This window comes from Dipodomys merriami, unplaced genomic scaffold, assembly GCF_024711535.1.
Source record: "Dipodomys merriami isolate MVZ:Mamm:240054 unplaced genomic scaffold, mDipMer1.0.p SCAF_56, whole genome shotgun sequence".
Classification (NCBI taxonomy): domain Eukaryota; kingdom Metazoa; phylum Chordata; class Mammalia; order Rodentia; family Heteromyidae; genus Dipodomys; species Dipodomys merriami.
In genome coordinates, this window is record NW_027206135.1 from 2,352,711 (window position 1) to 2,372,596 (window position 19,886).

General features: G+C 39.1%; 1 protein-coding gene and 1 pseudogene across 9 annotated transcripts in view; both read left to right on the top strand.

The window, feature by feature from the left end:
- The window catches only part of LOC138812165 (serine/threonine-protein kinase Nek5-like), a 49,109-nt gene that overhangs the window by 12,073 nt on the left and 17,150 nt on the right, over positions 1–19,886 (top strand). For all 9 annotated transcript variants that reach the window (XM_070000124.1, XM_070000125.1, XM_070000126.1 and 6 more), the window contains 11 exons: positions 2,863–2,946; positions 3,050–3,120; positions 4,315–4,401; positions 5,560–5,614; positions 7,804–8,004; positions 8,077–8,158; positions 10,822–10,955; positions 13,333–13,514; positions 15,552–15,618; positions 18,263–18,379; positions 19,413–19,499. In XM_070000124.1, the coding sequence (XP_069856225.1) occupies positions 2,863–2,946; positions 3,050–3,120; positions 4,315–4,401; positions 5,560–5,614; positions 7,804–8,004; positions 8,077–8,158; positions 10,822–10,955; positions 13,333–13,514; positions 15,552–15,618; positions 18,263–18,379; positions 19,413–19,499 (1,167 nt within the window). The remainder of the gene's footprint in view (positions 1–2,862; positions 2,947–3,049; positions 3,121–4,314; positions 4,402–5,559; positions 5,615–7,803; positions 8,005–8,076; positions 8,159–10,821; positions 10,956–13,332; positions 13,515–15,551; positions 15,619–18,262; positions 18,380–19,412; positions 19,500–19,886) is intronic.
- LOC138812262 (small nucleolar RNA U13) lies at positions 8,900–8,994 on the top strand (annotated as a pseudogene).

Genomic DNA, 19,886 nt, shown 5'->3' on the forward strand with positions numbered 1-19,886 from the left:
ATTTTTTCTTTCTTTCTTCCTTTCTTTCTTTCTTCTTCTTTCTTTCTCCTTCCTTCCTTCCTTCCTTCCTTTCTCTTTCTTTCTTCCTTTCTTTCTTTCTTTCTTTCTTTCTTTCTTTCTTTCTTTCTTTCTTTCTTTCTTTCTTTCTTTCTTTTTCCTCTTTTCTTTTCTTTCTTTGCTAAGGAGGATAGATTCTTCTTTTAGCACTGCTGGTTAAATGTCATGGGTACAGGGTAAGACTGATCTCACCCTGTACTCCAGACTGGCCTTGAATTCTTGACCTTCCTTCATCATCCTCTTGAGTGCTGGGATTATAGGTGTGTGCCAATACACTCAGCAGTTGCATTGTGTTTTCTCCTTTTCTTCGTTCTCCTCTTCCTTTTCTCTTCCTCCTATTTCTTATTATTTATTTTTTTCAACCTTTTGTAATGCTTAGGCTCTAAGCATGTTAGGCAAGTGTGTTCCTATTAGGCTACTTCCCAAACCCCAGTTTTCATTGGTTATTAAGAGGGAGAAAGGAGCTGGGAATGTAGCTTGGTGGCAGAGTGTTTTCTTTTCTTTTTTTTTTTGCTTTTATGGTCCAGAGTTTTATTCTATTTTCCTGTTCCTTTGAAATATACAGGATTGTTTTATGACTTTTACTAAACCATTTTTGTCCATATTATTCTTTTTTTAATTATAAATAAGATTTTTTATGATGAAAATACCATACAGAGGGGTAATAATTACATGAGCAAGGTAATCTTTGTTTCCCCTTACCATCCCTACCCTCCCATCAACCCCCCCCCCCCCGCCCCGCCTCCCGTCCCCCAGCCAAAGTTGTTTTTCGACATAGCATCTTGCACCTTTCATTGCTACAATGGGTCCTCCTCCCCGAATTATACCAACATCAAGTACAGTGAAAACAGGCAGAGTGTTTTCTAAACACGTAAAGGGCTCTAATTCAATCCCTAGCACTGCAAAAACAAAACAAAAGCTGGGTGGGGGTGGGGGAGAGGATGGAGAGGGGATAATTATCTCCATTTCCCTTTTTTTCTTTCTCTCTCTGCACAAACATTTTTTCTTCCATACTCCAATCCTTCTTTGGAGCCCTCTTGGGAGTTGTACAGTAAAGGACACAGGTATGTGTAAGTGGAGAGGAATCCAATTAGAACCTTCGTGATTGATGGGTAAGCCGATTGCCCCAAGCAGCACACAGGAAAGACCCACCCTCTTTCTTTTAGGCCATATATATTTTTGTTCTATTTTGCATTTAAGGGCATTATATCTGTATAATTTCCTTCTGGGGTTAAAGCTGCATATTTTGATTGTATGAATGATTAAAGAACCACTGTCTCTAACCTCTGTGAATTTAATCAAGCATTTTTTTCTATGCTCATTTACATTCTATATTCAACTCTACTCATATTTATAGAAACCTTCCTTTCTCTTGTCTAGTTATTATTTTACCACATTTTATTAAAAATGCTTTTTATGAAAAATTTTTGAATTCTATTTTCTTTTGTTGAGAAAGAAGTACAATGACAACTGAATCTTAATGTCTGGAATATAGCCTGTTTCTTCCATTATTTTCCTCTTTCTGTATAGTTTGTCAGACAAAGAACCGTGCATGTTAGAGTAGTTTAAGTAAATCTCCATAAGATAGAACATATTTTAATAAAGAAGCTTATAGTTAAATAAGATAAGATCATGACAAAGAAATAAAGTTGGTATTCCCTAGCAAAATGAACTTTTGAAATTTTTCTGTGCAGGAATAGAATTCAAGGCCTTGTACTTGCTAGGCAAGTGCTGTCATTGACTTATATCCCCCATCCCAACATTAAATATTTGTTGGTTTAAATAATAACTTCTTTCTCTTTTCTTTTCCTGTCCTTGGCATTCTCCATCCCTTGAGAAGGAAAATCTAAAGGCACCAGTGTTATGAGGGGCTGAAAGAATAGTAGGCAAGCAGAATGTTTGCAACCTCATGTTAAATAAGAATAAAGAAAATTAAGCAGGGCATTGGTGCCTGTGCTTGTAGTTCCAGCTACTCAGGAGGCTAAGATCTGAGGATAATGGCTTGAAGCCACTTCAGGCAGCAAAAGTCCTTGATACCCTTATTTCCAGTTAACCACCAAAAAGCAGGATGTAGAGCTGTGGCTCAAGTGGTAGAGCACTGGCCTTGAGCAGAAAAAAATAAAGGACAGAGCCTAAGCCCTGAGTTCAAGCCCCAATAGTGGAACAAGAAAAAGAAGTCATAAATGCCCTCCTCTATTCCTTGTTTCAGTCTGTCTTTTTCTGCATGTGAATCCTCTTTTATATCTATTTTAGATTGCTTTTCTGTACCTCTATTTTTCTATCTATAAGATGAAGGAAACATGGGTTTTTGTTGTTGTTGGTAATGGTGGTAGTGATGATTGAGGAGATGTCATTTGTTTTTGCTTTTGAGTTTTTTTGTTAATGTTGTTGCTTTTTGTCCTTAGAAGAAAGGCTAGGGGGTGGGGACACAGAAATGAAGGAGAAAGGGTGAACAAATGCAGTCTTGGTATTCAGTAGACACTGTGTGGAAAATGAACTATGCAATCTGTGAACAGGGACAGGAGGGGGAAACTGGAGGAAAGTGAAGGAAGGAGTGATATCATCCAAAAAGAAATGTACTCATTACCCGACTTATGAAACTGTAACCCTTCTGTATAACACCTTAATAACAACAATAAAATTATATTTTAAAAATTTATTTAAATTATATTAAAAAAACAATATGAAGTGTACCTATTAGCTTCATCCTGACAAATACACACAACACATACCATTTCTTTCTTTTTTGTATGTTTTTATAAAGACATTTGGTGACTAGCAAGCTTATTTCTGTTTCCTCTATAGATTCTGGGTTGGTTCGTGCAAATTTCCCTAGGACTGAAGCACATTCATGACAGGAAAATATTACACAGGGACATCAAAGCTCAGGTAACACCTCAGAGTGAGGACTAAGACCGAAAAAAAATCTTTTTTTCCCCTTCTTTCTCAAACTATCTCAAGTAATCTAACATTTTCTCTCCTCCAATTTTAGAACATTTTTCTTAGCAAAAATGGAATGGTTGCAAAGCTTGGGGACTTCGGTATAGCAAGAGTCCTGAATAAGTAAGTACTTCCAACAATCATTTCTTTTCCTACTTAAAACCAAGTATGCATTTGAGGTATTTGAAGGAGGAAGCTAGCAAAAGCTTGATTGTCTACATTATTTTTGGTAACTGTATAAATGTATGAACTCACTCATATGTCTGTGTTTAAAATTATCAAGATAAATTGTGGCATAATGAAGTAAGGGTGGTTAACATGATACAAGTCTGTGTAATAGGAGCTGTTGCTGGAGTATGTCCAAAGTTTGTGGGAATTTAGTAGAATGGGCAGGTTTATACTTACTACAGAATTCACTGGTGCAACTGCTTTGGAAAACAATTTTAGGCCAGGTGCCAGTGGCTCATGCCTATCATCCTAGGTACTCTGAAGGCTGAGATCTGAGGATTGAGGTTCAAAGCCCACCCCAAGCAGAAAAAATCCCTAAGACTGTTATCTCCAATTAACCAGCAAAAAAACAAAAACAAAAACAAAAAACAAAAACCAGAAGTGAAGATGTGGCTCACGTGGTCTTGAACAAATAAGCTCAGGGGCAGTCTCTAGGCCCTGAGTTCAAGCCCTGGTACTGCCAAAAGAAAAAGGGAGAAGGAAAAAAACACCAATATCTCCTGTTGTCACTGTACTTGAGTTTGGTACCCTGTGTATTGTATATACATTTATACATTTATCTGATTTGGGGAAGGGGAGGAGAATGACAAAGTGGTGAGACAAAGGACAAAGTGAACCAATGTAAGCAACAGCAACACTCACAAGACACTATATTGGAAATTACAACGTGGGGGGAGGGAGTCAGGGGGAAGGAAAGTGGGGAAAAAATGAGGGAGGAGGTAACAATGTTCAGCAAGAAATGTACTCATTACCTTACTTATGTAATTGCAACTCCTCTGTATATCACCTTTATAAAAAATAAAATTTAATTTTAAACAAAGTAACAAGAGCAAAAAAGGTTTGGAGGTGTGATTCAAGTGGTAGAGTACTTGCTAGCATGTGTGAAGCTCTGGGGTCCCAGCCCCGTACCACCAAAACAAAGCTAACTAAAGACACCTGCTGATGTTTATTATTCTATTATCAAGGTACAATGTTTTGTGTTCTCTTTATACTTATGCAAATGAGCTAAATTTTTGTTACACTTTTTCTCATCTGAAGTCTTTCTCCAGAACAAACCATACTGTCTCATTATTCTATGTAACTTGCTAGCTCCATGGAACTTGCTCGAACTTGTGTTGGAACACCCTACTACCTGTCCCCGGAGATCTGTCAGAATAAACCATATAACAATAAAACGTGAGTTCCTGACTCATTTGAAAGTGTCAGTACAATCTGGTTTCAGGTCAGATTTGTTGAGTTATGGGTCCAGAGACTGAAGTTCTAATCTTCTCTCTCTCTCTCCCTCTCTCTCTCTCTCTCTCTCTCTCTCTCTCTCTCTCTCTCTCTCTCTCTCTCTCTCTCTCTCTCTCTCTCTCTCTCTCTCTGTTTTCCTACTACTTTTGTAATTTTATTTCTCCATATATGAAGGGGGACACTAGTCACTCCTAACTGTGACCAGTGTTTTAGAGTCTTTCAAAGTTTGTTCAGAACAATTCCTTTTCATTTAGAGATACAATGAATCACATTGAGAAGTTCCTCTTTGTGCCTTTTTTTTCCAGAGGTTTTGTTTTGTAGTGCTAGGGATTCAACCTTGAGATTTTCCTCTGAGCTCCAGCCCTGTTTTTTAATTTAATTAATGTGGTTTTTTAATCTCATCCTATCATATGGAAATGAAGTATTACCTGATTCTAAAGACAAAAGCAAATCTAATGGGTCAAGTACAGTGGTTCACTCCGGCAATCCAACTACTCAGGAGAGGGAGATAGGATCACAATGCTTGTTCATGGAAAATTTAGTGAGACCCTATCAAACAAATGCCAAAGAAAAGACTGGGGGCATGACTCAAGAGGTAAGAGGCCCTGAGTTCAAACATAAATACAAGTTCCAAACATAAATACATAGGAAGATCACAATGCTTGTTTAGGGGAAATTTAGGCTTTGCTTTACTTCTTATTTTAGAATTGATTGGATGTATCTGAAAGCATTTTTTGTCAGTTGTGGGGCTTGAACTCAGGACCTAGGCACTGTCCCTGGGCTCTTTTTTTGCTCAAGGCTAGTGTTCTAACACTTTGAGCCACAGTTTTTTGAGCTTCCAGTTTTTTGGTGGTTAATTGGAGATAAGAGTCCCTCAGACTTTCCTGCCCAGGCTGGCTTTGAACCATGATCCTCAGAATTCAGCCACCAGAGTAGCTAGGATTATAGACATGAGCCACCAGTGCCCAGCCTGAAAGCATTTTTGAAAACTCATCAACCTAGACAAAATAGTGCTACATACATATAAGGCATTAGCAGAACAAAAATGTTTACTAAGAACTATGGACATTTCCTTGGCACATAAACTCTTCTCTTCCCTAGGGACATTTGGTCTCTTGGCTGTGTTTTATATGAGCTTTGCACGCTCAGGCATCCTGTAAGTATGTTAATCATCAGATTAACCTTGAATTATTGAAATCAATTTAGTGAAACTAACTTCTTAGAGAAAATATTTTCTTCAGTTAGCTAGCTGAATATTGCTGAGTATGCCTATGGCCCTGGCTATTTAGAAGTAAGAGGCTTCAACTTGAGCCCAGGAGTTTGAGATAAGCCAGGGAAACCCAGAACAACACCTGTCTCAAACAAGAAAAGCAAAAAGTATATGGATAATTAATCAAAAGGGATGGTAAAACTAAGTGTCCATGGCTAAGTAGGAGGATTGGGTTCAAAGCCAGCCAGGCAGAAAAGTCCTCAAGACTCCAACTCTGATTAACCAGTGAAAAAGCTGAAGGTGTAGCTCAAATGATAGAGTGCCAGCCATGAGCAAGAAAGCTAAGAGGCCCCTGAGCTCAAGCCCTACTACTGGAAATTAATTAATCAAAATAAAGAATAATAAAATTATATGCCTGACATAGAAAGCTGTCCAAATAATATAAAATAACATATATACAATATAATAATTATAAGTATACATAAATACATATATAGCATATATATGCATATAATATATATATACATAATATATACATTTAGCAGAGGTAAACACATGCTTCACAGTGTTCCCCCTCCACCCCCAGGATATGCTGAATCCTCCAGCAACAAGTTAAGTACAAAATTTTATCCAGAAGGAATGCTCATTAAGTACCCAGTACCTGTGGTTCTTATTGGAGCATGGCCACTAGGCAAAACCTCTGGAATTTTAGAAACAAGCCATCAATTTATATTCTATTAACCTTTTTTGTGTGTGTGTATATGTCTATACTAGAGCTTGAACTCAGGGCCTGACACTCTCAGTTGGCTTTTTCCATTCAAGGCTGGCATTCTACTACTTGAGGCATACCTTCACCTTGAGCTTTTTGGTGGTTAATTGGAGAGAAGAGTTTCAGATATTTTCCTGCCCCAGGGTTGGCTGAGAACCACGATCCTCAGATTTCAACTTTCTGAGTAACTAGAGTTATAGGCACAAGCCACCAGTGCCTAGCTCTGTTTAACTTTTGAAAAGAAGAAATAAAATGTCCTAATAGTATGCCTTCAACTGAAGGAAGTATTCTAAATAGTGACACGAAACATATTCTCCTGAGTATAACCTCCTACACCTTCCAGGTTTTAAATGTGAGTAAATATTAGTTTGATAATAATTAAGGGCTGGGAAGGTGGCTCAGTGGTAGAGCGCTTGCCTTGCATGCCTGAGGCCCTGGGTTCAATTCCTCAGCACCACATAAGCAAAAAGAAAAAAGCCAGAAGTGGCGCTGTGGCTCAAGTGGTAGAGTGCTAGCCTTGAGCTGAAGAGCTGAGGGACAGCACCCAGGCCCAGAGTTCAGGCCCCACGACTGGACCCCCCCAAAAAATAATTAAAAATTAAAATGAATGAAAATATTTTTAGTCAAAAAAATTCAAACTATGGCGGAGATAGAGCTCAATGATAGAGAACACACTTACATGAACAGCACCCCAGATTCCACAGCCGACACAAAAGGAAAAAAACATCTAAAACTACAAGACCTGCATGGCACAATATGAGTGACTACCTGCAGTATCTAATTAGGAAAGATTAACTTATAACAACCTTGTAGGGTAAAATGCAGTCCTCTCTGAAGCTTAAAAACAGTCTCAGGCTGGCCAGGAATTGTAGCTCAATGGATAAGTACTTACCTAGGATATGTAAGGCCCTGTGTTGACTCCCAACATCACAAATAAGTATAATAGTATTAATAAGCCGGGCACCAGTGGCTCACACCTGTAATCCTAGCTACTCAGGAAGCTGAGATCTAAGGATCATGGTTCAAGGTCAGCTTGGATAGGAAAGTCTATGAAACTCTTATCTCCAAGTAACCACCAAAAAGGCAGAAATGGAGCTGTGGCTAAAGTGGTAGAATGATAGCCTTGAGTGAAAAAGCTAAGGGACAGTGTTCAGACCCTGAGTTCAAGCCCAGTGCAGGCACACACACAGACACAGACAGACACACAGACACAGACACACACACAGACACACACACAGACACACACACACAGAAGTATTAAACTAATAAATTAATGAGTTGTTTTTTCTTCTTGGAACGTTTATTTAAGGTTTAATAGCAGTGTTTAACATTTCTCCAATGTATTGCCTTGTTCTTGTCCTGTCAGTTTGAAGGTACCAACTTACACCAGCTGGTCCTGAAGATTTGTCAAGCACAATTTGCCCCGATACCACCCAGGTTTTCTCATGATCTACAGTCATTGGTACTTCAGCTCTTTAAGGTGTCTCCTCGAGATCGACCATCTGTTAATTCCATTTTGAAAAAGCCCTTTTTAGAGATTCTTATTGCTAAATACTTGACTCCTGAGGTGAGTTTTGAAGTGACTGTGTTTGACAGAGGTTTTGATTGGCAGGTCATTGATATGTATGTTTGGTTTTAGGTTATTCAAGAAGAATTCAACCATACACTTCTACATAAAGCAAGATCCTTAGCCTCTCAGCCTTCTGGGAAGATAGTCCCAGGTAAGAATGATTTGACTATACGATCCAAGAACTTCCATTGAACTTGAGGGGCAAGGCTAAGTGGTAGAATGCTTGCTTGCAGAACATTCACAAGGATTTTGGTTCAATTACAGCACACACACACACACACACACACACACACACACACACACACACACACACACACACACACACACACACACACACACACAAAGCAATGACAATTCTTTGTCAATTGTAGTAGCTGTGTTTGTAATCCCAGCATTTGGGAGTCTGAGGCAGGAAGATCATAGTTCAAGGCCAGCCTGGTCTGGTCTGACTCAAAAAATACCTTTTGTAGGAACTGAGAGTGTAGCTCAATAGTAGAGCACTTGCTTATCATAGAAGAGGCCTTTGGTTAAATTCTCAGCATGAGGAAAGGAAGAAAGGAAGAAAGAAAGAAAGAAAGGAAGGAAGGAAGGAAGAAAGAAAGAAGGAAAGAAAGAAAGGAAGGAAGGAAGGAAGGAAGGAAGGAAGGAGAAAAAGAAAGAAAAGAAAGGCGGGAGGAAGGAAGAAAGGAAGAAAAGAGAAAAGAAAGACGGAAAGAAGGAAGGAAGGAAAGAAAGGAAAGAAGAAAGAAAAGAAAAGAAGGAAGGGAGAAAGAAAGAAAGGGGAAAGCAAGAAAGGGGAGGAGAAGTAAAGAGAGTAAAGGAAAGGAAGAAAGAAAAAAAGGAAAGAGAGAAAAGGAAAAGAGAAAAGAAAAAAAAAAGGAAAGCAGTTATGATCCTTTGATAGTTCATAAGCATGATGACCAGGTTTTCATCATGTTAGATGTGCCTGTTTCAAAGCTTATGACAAAGTCAACACATTAACTGACATAAAAAAATAAGTACTTATTATGCATCTCTCACACAGAAAGGTCCAATATATGGCTGGCAACATTAGCAGGGAAATTCCACTAAATCTATTGAATTGGAAACTTAAAAAACACAAGCAGTGTAAGCAGGAGAAAAATATCTGCTCATGTGGCCACTAGGGGACGTGCCTGAGATGTTTAGGTAGCCCAGGAGTAAGCTGGGAGACATAGTGCTTTTGTTTTCATTACTCAGGAAATCTTCACAAAGCAATATGCAGGTAGAAATGCTTGAGGAGGCTACATCAAAGCTTACCTCTTGGAAGAAGGCTCAGACATAGGAGGATTAGTTTCAGCTTCTTTCTGAAATAGACAGGATGAACTAGTAATTGAGAATTCTCTTGGAGCTGGCTAGGATCTTGGAACTATTTGAAAGCAATGTAAGGACAATTATATTGAGACATGAATGAAGCAGATGATGCTTTATGACAGTTGTAAGTCTAGAGAACAATAGTAGTCAGGTGTCAGGAATCCACAGAAGGGATCAAGTGCAGTGTGAATGCAAGACAGGAGCTTATATTCAGGATGAGAAGCTATGTCTATCCAAGTGGCAATCAGACCAGTAAGGTTTAGTCATAACCAAATGCTTGGACTTAAAGGATCAGGAAGAGAAAATTTCTCCAAGGAATTTGTGCTAGCAAAATGTCATCCACCATGATAGAGAAAGAAAAGTGGAGGGAACATTATAAAAGGAAAATGAGTGAGCCTCTTTGCCAGATTTGATGTGATTGTTACGGACTGAAAAGGCTTAGAAAGCAGGTTAATAGAGTAGGAAAGGAAGTAATATTTGTCCACATTGTTGATGTGGGAGAGATCAGAAAATGGGAACACATTTTTGATGGGGATAATGTGTGAGAAGGCCTACCTACATTTTAAGCCACAATGAAACAAGAATGGTGCCACTTTGGGAAGGTGGTGCTCACACATGTAATCTTAACCAATCAGGAGACTGAAGATTGAGGTTCCAAACCAGCCTGGGCAGGAAAGTCTCCGAAACTCTTGTCTCCGACTAACTAGAAAACAATGTCAGAAGTGGAGGTGTGGCTCAGACTTGAATGAATAAAGCCAAGCAAGAGTGTGAGGCCTTGAGTTTAAGTCCTAGTACTAGCACACATAAAAAGGCTGATGTCACTTCAGAACCTAAGCTCTCATGACTCTATTTACTTTTACTATTATCCCATGCTTTTTGTTTCTGTTAACATTGATATTAATTCCACCCTTAATAAAATGTTAGGTTAGTGCTAGAGATGTGGTTCAAGGGATCTGGCTCCTGTCTAGCAAATTTGAAGCCCTAATTTTGAACCCTAGTACTGCCAAAAAAAAATATTGTCATGTTATTTATTGCCGACAATATGTAAAGGAACCCTCAACAAAACGTTTTCCTCCATTCAAAGAGAGTACGTAGTGGTATTTCATTCTGTGTGCAGAATATTTCTGGCTAAAATAAATTTTCTGTGTTATGACTTATAGCTTATATTTTTGGGTTTGTTTGTTTTTGTGCCTGTATTCACTGGAGCTTGACTCAGGGCCTCAAACTCTTTGCTTGGCTTTTTCCACTCAAAACTCGAGCCACACCTCCACTTCAAGTTTTTGTAGGTTAATTGGTGAGAATAGTCTCTTGGATTTGTCTGCCCAGGCTTGCTTTGAACCATGATCCTCAGATCTCAGCCTCCTGAGTAGCTAGGATTAGAGGTGTGAGCCACAGGTGCCTGGCATTGCAGCTTACTTTGATACTCTTTCAGGTGTCAATACTAATTTTTTAAATGAAGTTATTTTATTTTGTTTTAATAAGATTCTAAAATACAGAAAGTGAAGTTCCAGGGCAAATGTCCACTGCGATCAAAAATATCAGTGCCAGCTAAAAAGAAGGATGTATTACATAGAAATGAATGGAGACCCCCAGCTGGAGCCCGGAACCCCATATGTGTAAGTCAAGCTAAGCCCCTCTTTTTCTTAGCTGTGCTGTGCTCTTGTAGACCGACCTGACCATATATGTTCATTGCAAACTAATTAGTACAAGCTAATTAATTTGGAGTCTATAAGTTTTGTAGGCATAGTAAATCATTCTTTGGTGAGATGCATGAAAGTGAACATTTCTTACTTTATTTTAGTTGCTATTAAAAAAAACTTTTATTGCTACATCTCATCTTCCTTCCTTCCTTCCTTCCTTCTTTCCTTCCTTCCTTCCTTCCTTCCTTCCTTCTTTCCTTTCTTTCTTTTTCTTTTCTTTCTTTTTCTCTTTCTTTCTTTCTTTCTTTCTTTCTTTCTTTCTTTCTTTCTTTCTTTCTTTCTTTCTTTCTTTCTTTCTTTCTTTCTTTCTTTCTTTCTTTCTTTCTTTCTTTCTTTCTTTCTTTCTTTCTTGTCATGGGCTTTGAACCCAGGGCTTGTCTCTGTGCTCCACCACTTTGAGCTACAGCACCCTACCACTTTGGGCTACAAGCCACTTCCATTTTCCTGGTGGTTAAGTGGAGATAAGTGGTGGTTAAGTGGACTTTCTTGCCTGGACTGGCTTTGAACAGTGATCCTGAGAAGCTAAGATTACAGGAGTGACCTACTGGTGCCTAGCTAAGTTTTCTTTTTATAGCTGAAAATTTTCTAATTTTTTGTACATATAAGAAAAAGTATTTCTCTACAGAATGATGGAGTAATGCAATGGCAGGAAACACTGCATTAGTAGGTATGGGGATACATGCCTCTAATCTCAGCACTCAGAAGGTTCAGGCAGGGGGATTGAGAGTTCCAAGTCAGCCTAGGCTGCATATCAAGAACCTATTTCAAACAAAGCAAGCCAAAACCCCATACTGTATTTCATACTCTAAATTGCTACATGTCATTTGAATCATAAAATTATTGCTATTTTACTGTTACTTTATTAGCATGCATTTTTAAATTTTTCTATAGTAATTAACCTTTTTCTAGATTCTTTGTGCTTAGTTAATTGAATTTATTTAATGGAATGTTGAATCTTTTAGGTCACACTAATGAAATGCTTATGGTAAATAAATGATAAATTGGCCACTTTGTTATTGTACTGTGCTGGGACTGAATCACAAGTTAGACAAGTGCTCTACTATTGAGCAATATCCAAAGACCTCCCCCCTAAAAAATATTACTAGGGTTTTTTTTTTTGTCACTGGTCCTGGGGCTTGATCTCAGGGCCTGGGAAATGTTCCTTGAGCTTTTGTACTCCAAGCTAGCATACCACTTGAGCAACAGCTCACTTCCAGTTTTTTTTTTGCTTAATTGGAGACAAGAGTCTCATAGACTTTTCTTCCCTGGGCTGGTTTCGAACAGCAATCTTCAGATCTCAGCTGAGTAGCTAAGATCACAGATATGAGACACCGGTGCCTGGCCCAAAGAATCACATTTTTAAGGAAGGCTCATTGTATAATTCCAAGACCATTTAGAAGTCCATTTACTATATGTTTACTTGATATATGGATTTTTGCAGAAAGTATGTTGGTATGTAAACAGATTTGGAAATTATTGTCTATATTACTGCTTTTTATTGAAAAAATGTGACTAATTCTACTTAAGAAATCAGAAAAATCTGCCATGATTCAGAAATCTGTATCATATTTGTAGGAGAAAAATTAGCTGAAAGATTTGAGAGTAGATTAAGTTAGAAGACTATCAACCAAATGATATCTTTGCTAATCACTTAAACAACTTCTATTAAAGAAGAGATAAATATATCTGCATGGGAACCACCCATTATCTACTTGGACTTCAGAGAAAATCCCAAAGAAGCTGTTCTTCTTGGGTTATACACCCTGAGATTGTAAAATGAGCTGATCATCAGTGACTCACACCTGTAATCGTAGCTACTTAGGTGGCTGAGATGTGTTCAAAGCCAGCCTGGGCAGAAAAGTCGGTGAGATTCTTATCTCCACTTAACCACCAGAAAACTGGAAGTGGCCCTGTGGCTCAAAGTAGTAGAGCCTTGAGCAGAAGAGCTCAGGGACTGCACTCAGGCCTTGAGTTCAAGCCCCATGACTGACAAAAAATAAAAATAAATAAATAAATAGAGTGAGAGAGACAGAAAGATTGTAAAATGATGAATATCTTCCTCATTTAATAGATTTTAGTCTTTTAATCTTTAAATTTTAAAATAAATCCTAGCAGCAAAATACCAGACCTTGAGTCATGGCTACTCTACTACTTGAGTAGTAGTAATTCAAGTAGTAGAGGTAGAGAAAGACTCTGAGTTCAAACCTCAGTACCACCAAAAATATTTTTCAATGGTAGATTTACATTATACATTTAAAAAAAGTCATTACTCTTTTTTTCTTTAATCTGCTAGATAAAAATGATGGAAAGGCCCAAAGTAGCTGCAGTTTGTGGACATTATGACTTTTATTATGCTCAACTTGACCTGCTAAGGAAGAGAATCCATGAACCAAACTATCACTGTGTCCCTCAAAAAGCTTCTGGAATTGAAGGATCTAACTGGGAAGAAAGCCACAACACATCACCTGCTCAATGGTATGCTGTGGTCAACCTTGTCTTTGATGTTCTGAAAATAGCTTTAGACACATTCAACACCCTCTTGTTTGGTCTGAGATTGAATTGTTTTGTTGCCCAGGCTGGTCTTGAACTCCTGGACTAAACATCATTTGTCAACATTATATATTCCAAAGTCTCCCCAAATTCTCCTAAAATAAGTGAGGGAGAACTTCCAAAAATCTCCACTTTAAACACTTATTTATTGTTCCCTTGTGCCTCCCTTCCATATCAAATTTGATATAAAATATTTTTTCTTTTTTTTTTTAATTGTGAAAATACTGTACAGAGGGGTTACAATTACATGGGCAAGATAATGAGTACATTTCTTATCAAGCACTGTAGCCTCTTCCTTTGTTTCCCCTTCCCATCCTTCCCTTCCCATCCTCCCCCTCCCCCCCATCTTCCCTGCCCCCCTTAGCCCCCCCCCCCGCCCCGCACCAAAGTTGTAAAGTTCGTTTTCGATATAACAACTTGTACATCTCATTGTTGCAATGGGTCCACCTGTGTCCCTATTTAAATGATTTGTTTTTCCCCTTCCCCTCCACAAATTATACCGACATCAAATACAGTGAAAGCAGGGGTTATGCTGTGGGGGAGGGACATGCAAAGCAACAAAGAAATAATCTTATAAATGTGTTAGAAGCAATCGCATGAAATAAAAAAAAACATTTGAATACATATCTTAGGGTTCATTTCCCTAACATCACCTTATCTGACCTTTTCTGTTTGACTCAGACATATACTAGATATTGCAAATAAGGGAAACCATGGGACCTATGTTTATAAAATATTTTCTTATTCATGGGGTTATTTAGCTGTAGGCAAGATTCCTAATCTTTTAATATTTTTATTTCTTCTTGTCACTGAAACTCCTAGCCATAAAGCTTGGCTCACAATCCAAATGCTTGCCTGCATTAAGAGAAAAGGAAATGCTGGGAGCCAGTGGCTCACACCTGTATTCCTAGCTACTCAGAAGGCTGAGATCTGAAGATTGCAATTCAAAGCTAGCTTGAACAGGAAAGGCTGCGAGACTCTTATCTCAACTACTAAAAAGCTGGAAATTGAGCTGTAGTTTAAATGGTAGAGTGTTAGCTTTGAGCAGAAAAAGCTAGAGAGAGAGACAGACAGACAGGAGACAGAGACAGACAGAGAGAGAAGGAAGGGGAAGGAGACATGATAAATACATATATAAATAGAAGAATGAATCTGTTTATACTTTTGGACAAAACTGGGGAGAGAAATTCTGAGTCTGTCTCAGGGCTTCAAGCCCCACCACCAACCAAAAAAAAAAAGAAAGAAAGAAAGAAAAAAATTAGCCAGGCATGGTGGCACATTCCTATAATCCTAGCACTGTGAAGTTGACTAGGAGGATTTCAAGCTCGAGGCCAGCTTGAGTGATATAGAGACAGTATCTTAAAGGGGAGAGAGAGAGAGAGAGAGAGAGAGAGAGAGAGAGAGAGTATAGATAAGGCATAAGCCTGAGGGCATAAACTTGGGGGTGGTTTAAAAAGACACAACATTTTGAGAGGCAGCAGAAGCATCATCTTTGTTCATGAAGCATTTATGTGCCAGCATAAAGGAAGAAGGATGGACCCCTATCCATTCCCAAGTGGCTCAAGGTTTTGTTCAGGGAGTGAGGATCACTGTGAAGCCAGGAGCGAGGAGCTGTAGATTTACTATCACACAGAGTGCTTTGTTTGCCTGCCATGTGTCTAGGCTAGAATAATCATGTCCTGAAGAAAAATCTATCACATCATGATATTTTCTGTTCACCCCTCTCTGTACCCTCAGTTCTTTCCAAAAACTTTCTTTCCTGATCTAAACTCATGGTAACTTTGAACTACTTCTTGACCTTGGAAATTCAAGTTGGAGATGAATCTTAAGTCCCATTATTAAGCTGAAAATTCACTTGTCATATTGGGCATATTTCTACTTCAGGGACTGGGCACAGTCAGAACTTCAGTGTACTCAAGGATCAAGGCCTACTTCTCATGCCCAATATTCTTATTTCTCAAGGTCTGCTGAATACCTTCAGAGGAAATTTGAAGCTCAGCAATATAAGTTGAAAGTAGAAAAGCAATTGGTGAGTAAAATACTGTGCCTGGAAAGCAATTTTGCTAATAGTTTTCTCTGTTCACGGATATTTATGAATCCTTAAGTTTAAGTCATGTCACTAGAAGGTCAAGACCACCCATCTACCAGTTCTCAGTTTAACTTTGTTTTTTTGTGTTTGTACTGAGGTTTGAACTCAAAGCCTTGTACTTTTGCTCATTTTTTTTTATTCTATCACATGAACCACATTTGTACTGTGGCTTTTTAATGGCTAATTAGAGATAGAGTCTCTTGGATTTGTCTGTTAAGCTAGCTTCAAATCTCTATCCTCAGATCTCAGCTTCTGAGTAGGGTTACAGGTGTGAGGCACCAGTACCTGGCAGTTCTGTTTTGGGGTGGTGTGTGTGTGTGTGTGTGTGTGTGTGTGTGTGTGTGTGTGTGTGTGTGTGTGTGTGTGTGTGTGTGTGTGTGTGTGTGTGTGTGTGTGTGTGTGTGTGTGTGTGTGTGTGTGTGTGTGTGTGTGTGTGTGTGTGTGTGTGTGTGTGTGTGTGTGCCACTTCCAGCTTTCTAAGTGGTTAATTGGAGATAAAAATTTTATAGACTTCAAACTGGGCTGGCTTCAAACTGGGAATCCTCAGATCTCAGCCTTCGGAGTAACAAGGACTACAAGTGTTGGCCACCAGTGCCCAGCAATTTTCAGGTTTTTTTTTTTTTTTCATGTGTTTGTTTTTTGATTTTAATAGTTGAAGAAGAGTAGCAACAAGCTGGAATTAAAGTATGGAAGCTTAGTTTCATCTCTGGCTCTATGACTTGCTGTGCCCCCTCGCAGTTTATGCAACCTTCAGGCTTAATTTCCTTTTCTATAAATAATGATTTTGGAGTAGATAAGCTTCAGATTTCCTTTCTGTGTTGATCTTATTTTATGATTTATTTTATATTATTAATTTTTATTATTTTGCTAATACCAGAGCTTATACTCAAGGCTTCAGGCTTGCTTGGCTGGTGCTCTGCCACTTGAGCAACATCACCAGCTTGATTTTTTGCTGGTTTATTTTGGAGATGGAGTCTTTTGGATTTTTCTGCCCAGGCTGGCTTCGAACTGTCATCCTCTTGATCTCATCCTACTGTGTAGCTGGAATTACAATAAGAACCACTAGGGGGGCTGGGAAGATGGCTCAGTGGTAGAGCGCTTGCCTTGCATGCATGAGGTCCTGGGTTTGATTCCTCAGCACCACATAAGCAGAAAAGGCTGGAAGTGGTGCTGTGGCTCAAGTGGTAGAGTGCTAGCCTTGAGCTGAAGAGCTGAGGGAGAGTGCCCAAGCCCAGAGTTCAGGCCCCACGACTGGACCACCCCCCCTCCAAGAAAAGAACCACTGGGACCTAGCTTATTTGTATTTTATTTTTAAATATTTCTTTCTTTTTTGGGGGGGGGGCGGTCATGGGGCCTGAACTGTGGGCCTGGGCGCTGTCCCTCAGCTCTTCAGCTCAAGGCTAGCACTCTACCACTTGAGCCACAGCGCCACTTCCAGCTTTTTTTCTTTTTGCTTATGTGGTGCTGTGGAATCGAACCCAGGGCCTCATGCATGCAAGGCAAGCACTCTACCACTGAGACACCTTCCCAGCCCTATTTTTTATTTTTAAATATTTCTATACAATATTGGTTAACATACCTTATTTGAATTGGAAGTTAACCTTTACCCTTAAATGTCATAATTCTGGGGTTGAAAGAGGTTGTACATGTGCTCCATTTGTAGATTCTCCTACTTAATCTCATGGTCTGAGGGTGTTAAACCTTCACGAAGCTTTAATTTTATAATTATAGTTTATCAAGTCAGAAAATGAATCTAACATCTCAAATGATAACATAAAATAATTGCTTAGAATACACAGCATTCATGGGAAATTTAAAAATTGTTTAGTATTTAAATTATGAAAATTCTACTAGGTAAGGTGGCTTACACCTGGGTAATCTCAGCCCCATGTAAAGTGTCTGAAGCCAGCGAAGGCAAAAAGTCAGTAAGCTTCCATCTCAACAAATGTTATTGGACAAACATTATGGTACACTTCTGTATTACAGCTATGGGAGGAAGACTGTTGGTTGAAGGATTATGGTCCAGACTCACTCAAACAAAAGCATGTAACCTAAAGCAAAAAGGGTGAAAGATGAAATGTAGACCAGTGTTGGTGGCTCATGCTTATAATCCTAGCTACTCAGGAGGCTGAAATCTGAGGATCGAGGTTCAAAGCCAGTCCAGAGGAGAAACTGTGAAACTCTTATCTCCAGTAAACCACTCAAAAAAGCTAGAAGTGGAGCTATGGCTTAAATAGCAGAGCTTGCCTTGAGCAAAAGAAACTTAGGTACAGTGTCCAGACCCAGAGTTCAAGCCCCAGGACTAGCAAAATAAAAGGGGGGGGGCAGGAATTAAAGGTGTGACTCAAATGGTAGAGTGCCTGCCTAGGAAATGTAAGACACAGAATTCAAACCTCAGTATCACCACAAAACAAAATGAAGGAAAAGGGAAATAAGAAAATTATATTATTTACTCCAAAAACTCTCCAAACTACTGAGTTTGTTTGGTGATATAATTCTTGCCTATAGGAAGAAGTCAAGGTCAACTCAGAAGCTGTTCCCAAAATGCAAATGTATCTTATAAATAATTTCATTCAATCAATAGGGTCTTCGTCCTTCTTCTGCTGAACCAAATCACAACCAAAGGCAAGAGCTAAGAGACCGTGGAGAAGAAACTGGGTCCCAGGAGCTACAATTTAGGAAAAAGGACATGAAGGACCAGGTTAAAAACAGTTGAATTCTAGGGCTTACATGTGTTAGTCCCTTTTCCTCAGTATGCCTCAGTGTGCAAATACTGAGCATGTGAAGAACCAAGCTTGGTGTTTTAGGGGACACAGAGCCAAAATTTTACTTACTCGGGGTGTATACCACCAGTTAATCAGTTTACCTTGGGTCACTTAAATTATCTATCATTAACTTATTTAACATTAGTGTTCCCAGGGCTGTGCTGTCCATGTATAGCAAGCTGGATGCTAGCTTAAAAACACAGACATGTATTTTCTCACAGTTCTGGAAGCTGCAAGTACAGAATCAAAGTAATGACATTCTACACTCTTCACGGCCTCCATCTAACTTAGAGGGGATCTTTGTGCCTCTTCCTACCTTCTGATGCTTTCCTGGCAATATTTGGCATTCCTTGGTTTGCAGTTGCTTGCATCATTCTAACATCTGCCTTTTGTCACATGGTGGCATCTCAGTTTTCACCTGGTCATTTACAAAGGGAGCCACTTTGCTCCATGACTGCATGTTAACTAGTTATCTCTGCAATGCCCCTGTTCCCAAATCAGGCCATATTCTAAGGTGCCAGGAAACAGGACTTCAGCAGAGTTCATTTGGTTTTGTTTTTGAGATGAAGTCTCCCTAAGCTGCCCAGGTCACATCTTAAACCACAGAGCTCAAGGATCTTCCTGCCTTTGCCTCCCGAATAGTTGGGAGTGCACCATCTTTCCAGCTTCCACCTATCTTTAAAGGGAATGAATTTCAACCTATAACATAATCTGAAATCAACATTGGATGCATAACTATGTCAGTGCATTTAGGGTCCTGTATGAGCATAGGATCTGTGCAAGCCCATGTATCTCTCATGGGGTGTGAAGAACCATCCATGGCCAAAACATGGCAGATTATGATGTTTGAGAATAACACATTTTGAATGCTTATTTTATGTCACTTCTTAAAAAAAGTATGGATTTTATAGAGATTACTTTTAAGTTGTTCACAAATGTTAGAGTATTTGGGTTGGCTTTGCTTTCCAGGAATATTGGAAGCAGCTAGAAGAAATACGCCAACAGTATCACAATGACATGAAGGAAATCAGGAAGAAGATGGGGAGAGAACTGGAGGTAAATTCAACCTTCTAGAAGGAAACATTGTTTTTCCAGTTTAGAGTTGACTAAGTTAGTAGATACTGAAAGTGATTAACTTAAATGTAGTGATCAGATGTACAGGAGCTGCAGCCTGGGGAAGGTTTTCTCCAGAGCACAGTGTGGTTCATGCTCAGATCCTTATGCATTGACAGCTTTACATGTAATGGGTCTGAGATGGGAGTTCTGACACCAAAAAGATGGGTAGAAGACCTTCCTTTCCTCCATCCCTCCTTATCTTCCTCCCATCTTCTTTCCCCCTTCTTTCCTTCCATTTCTTTTTTTCCTTCCTTCCTTTCTTCCATTTCTTCCTTCCTTTCTTCTATTTCTTCCTTCCTTTCTTTTTCTCTTTCTCCTTTCCTTTCC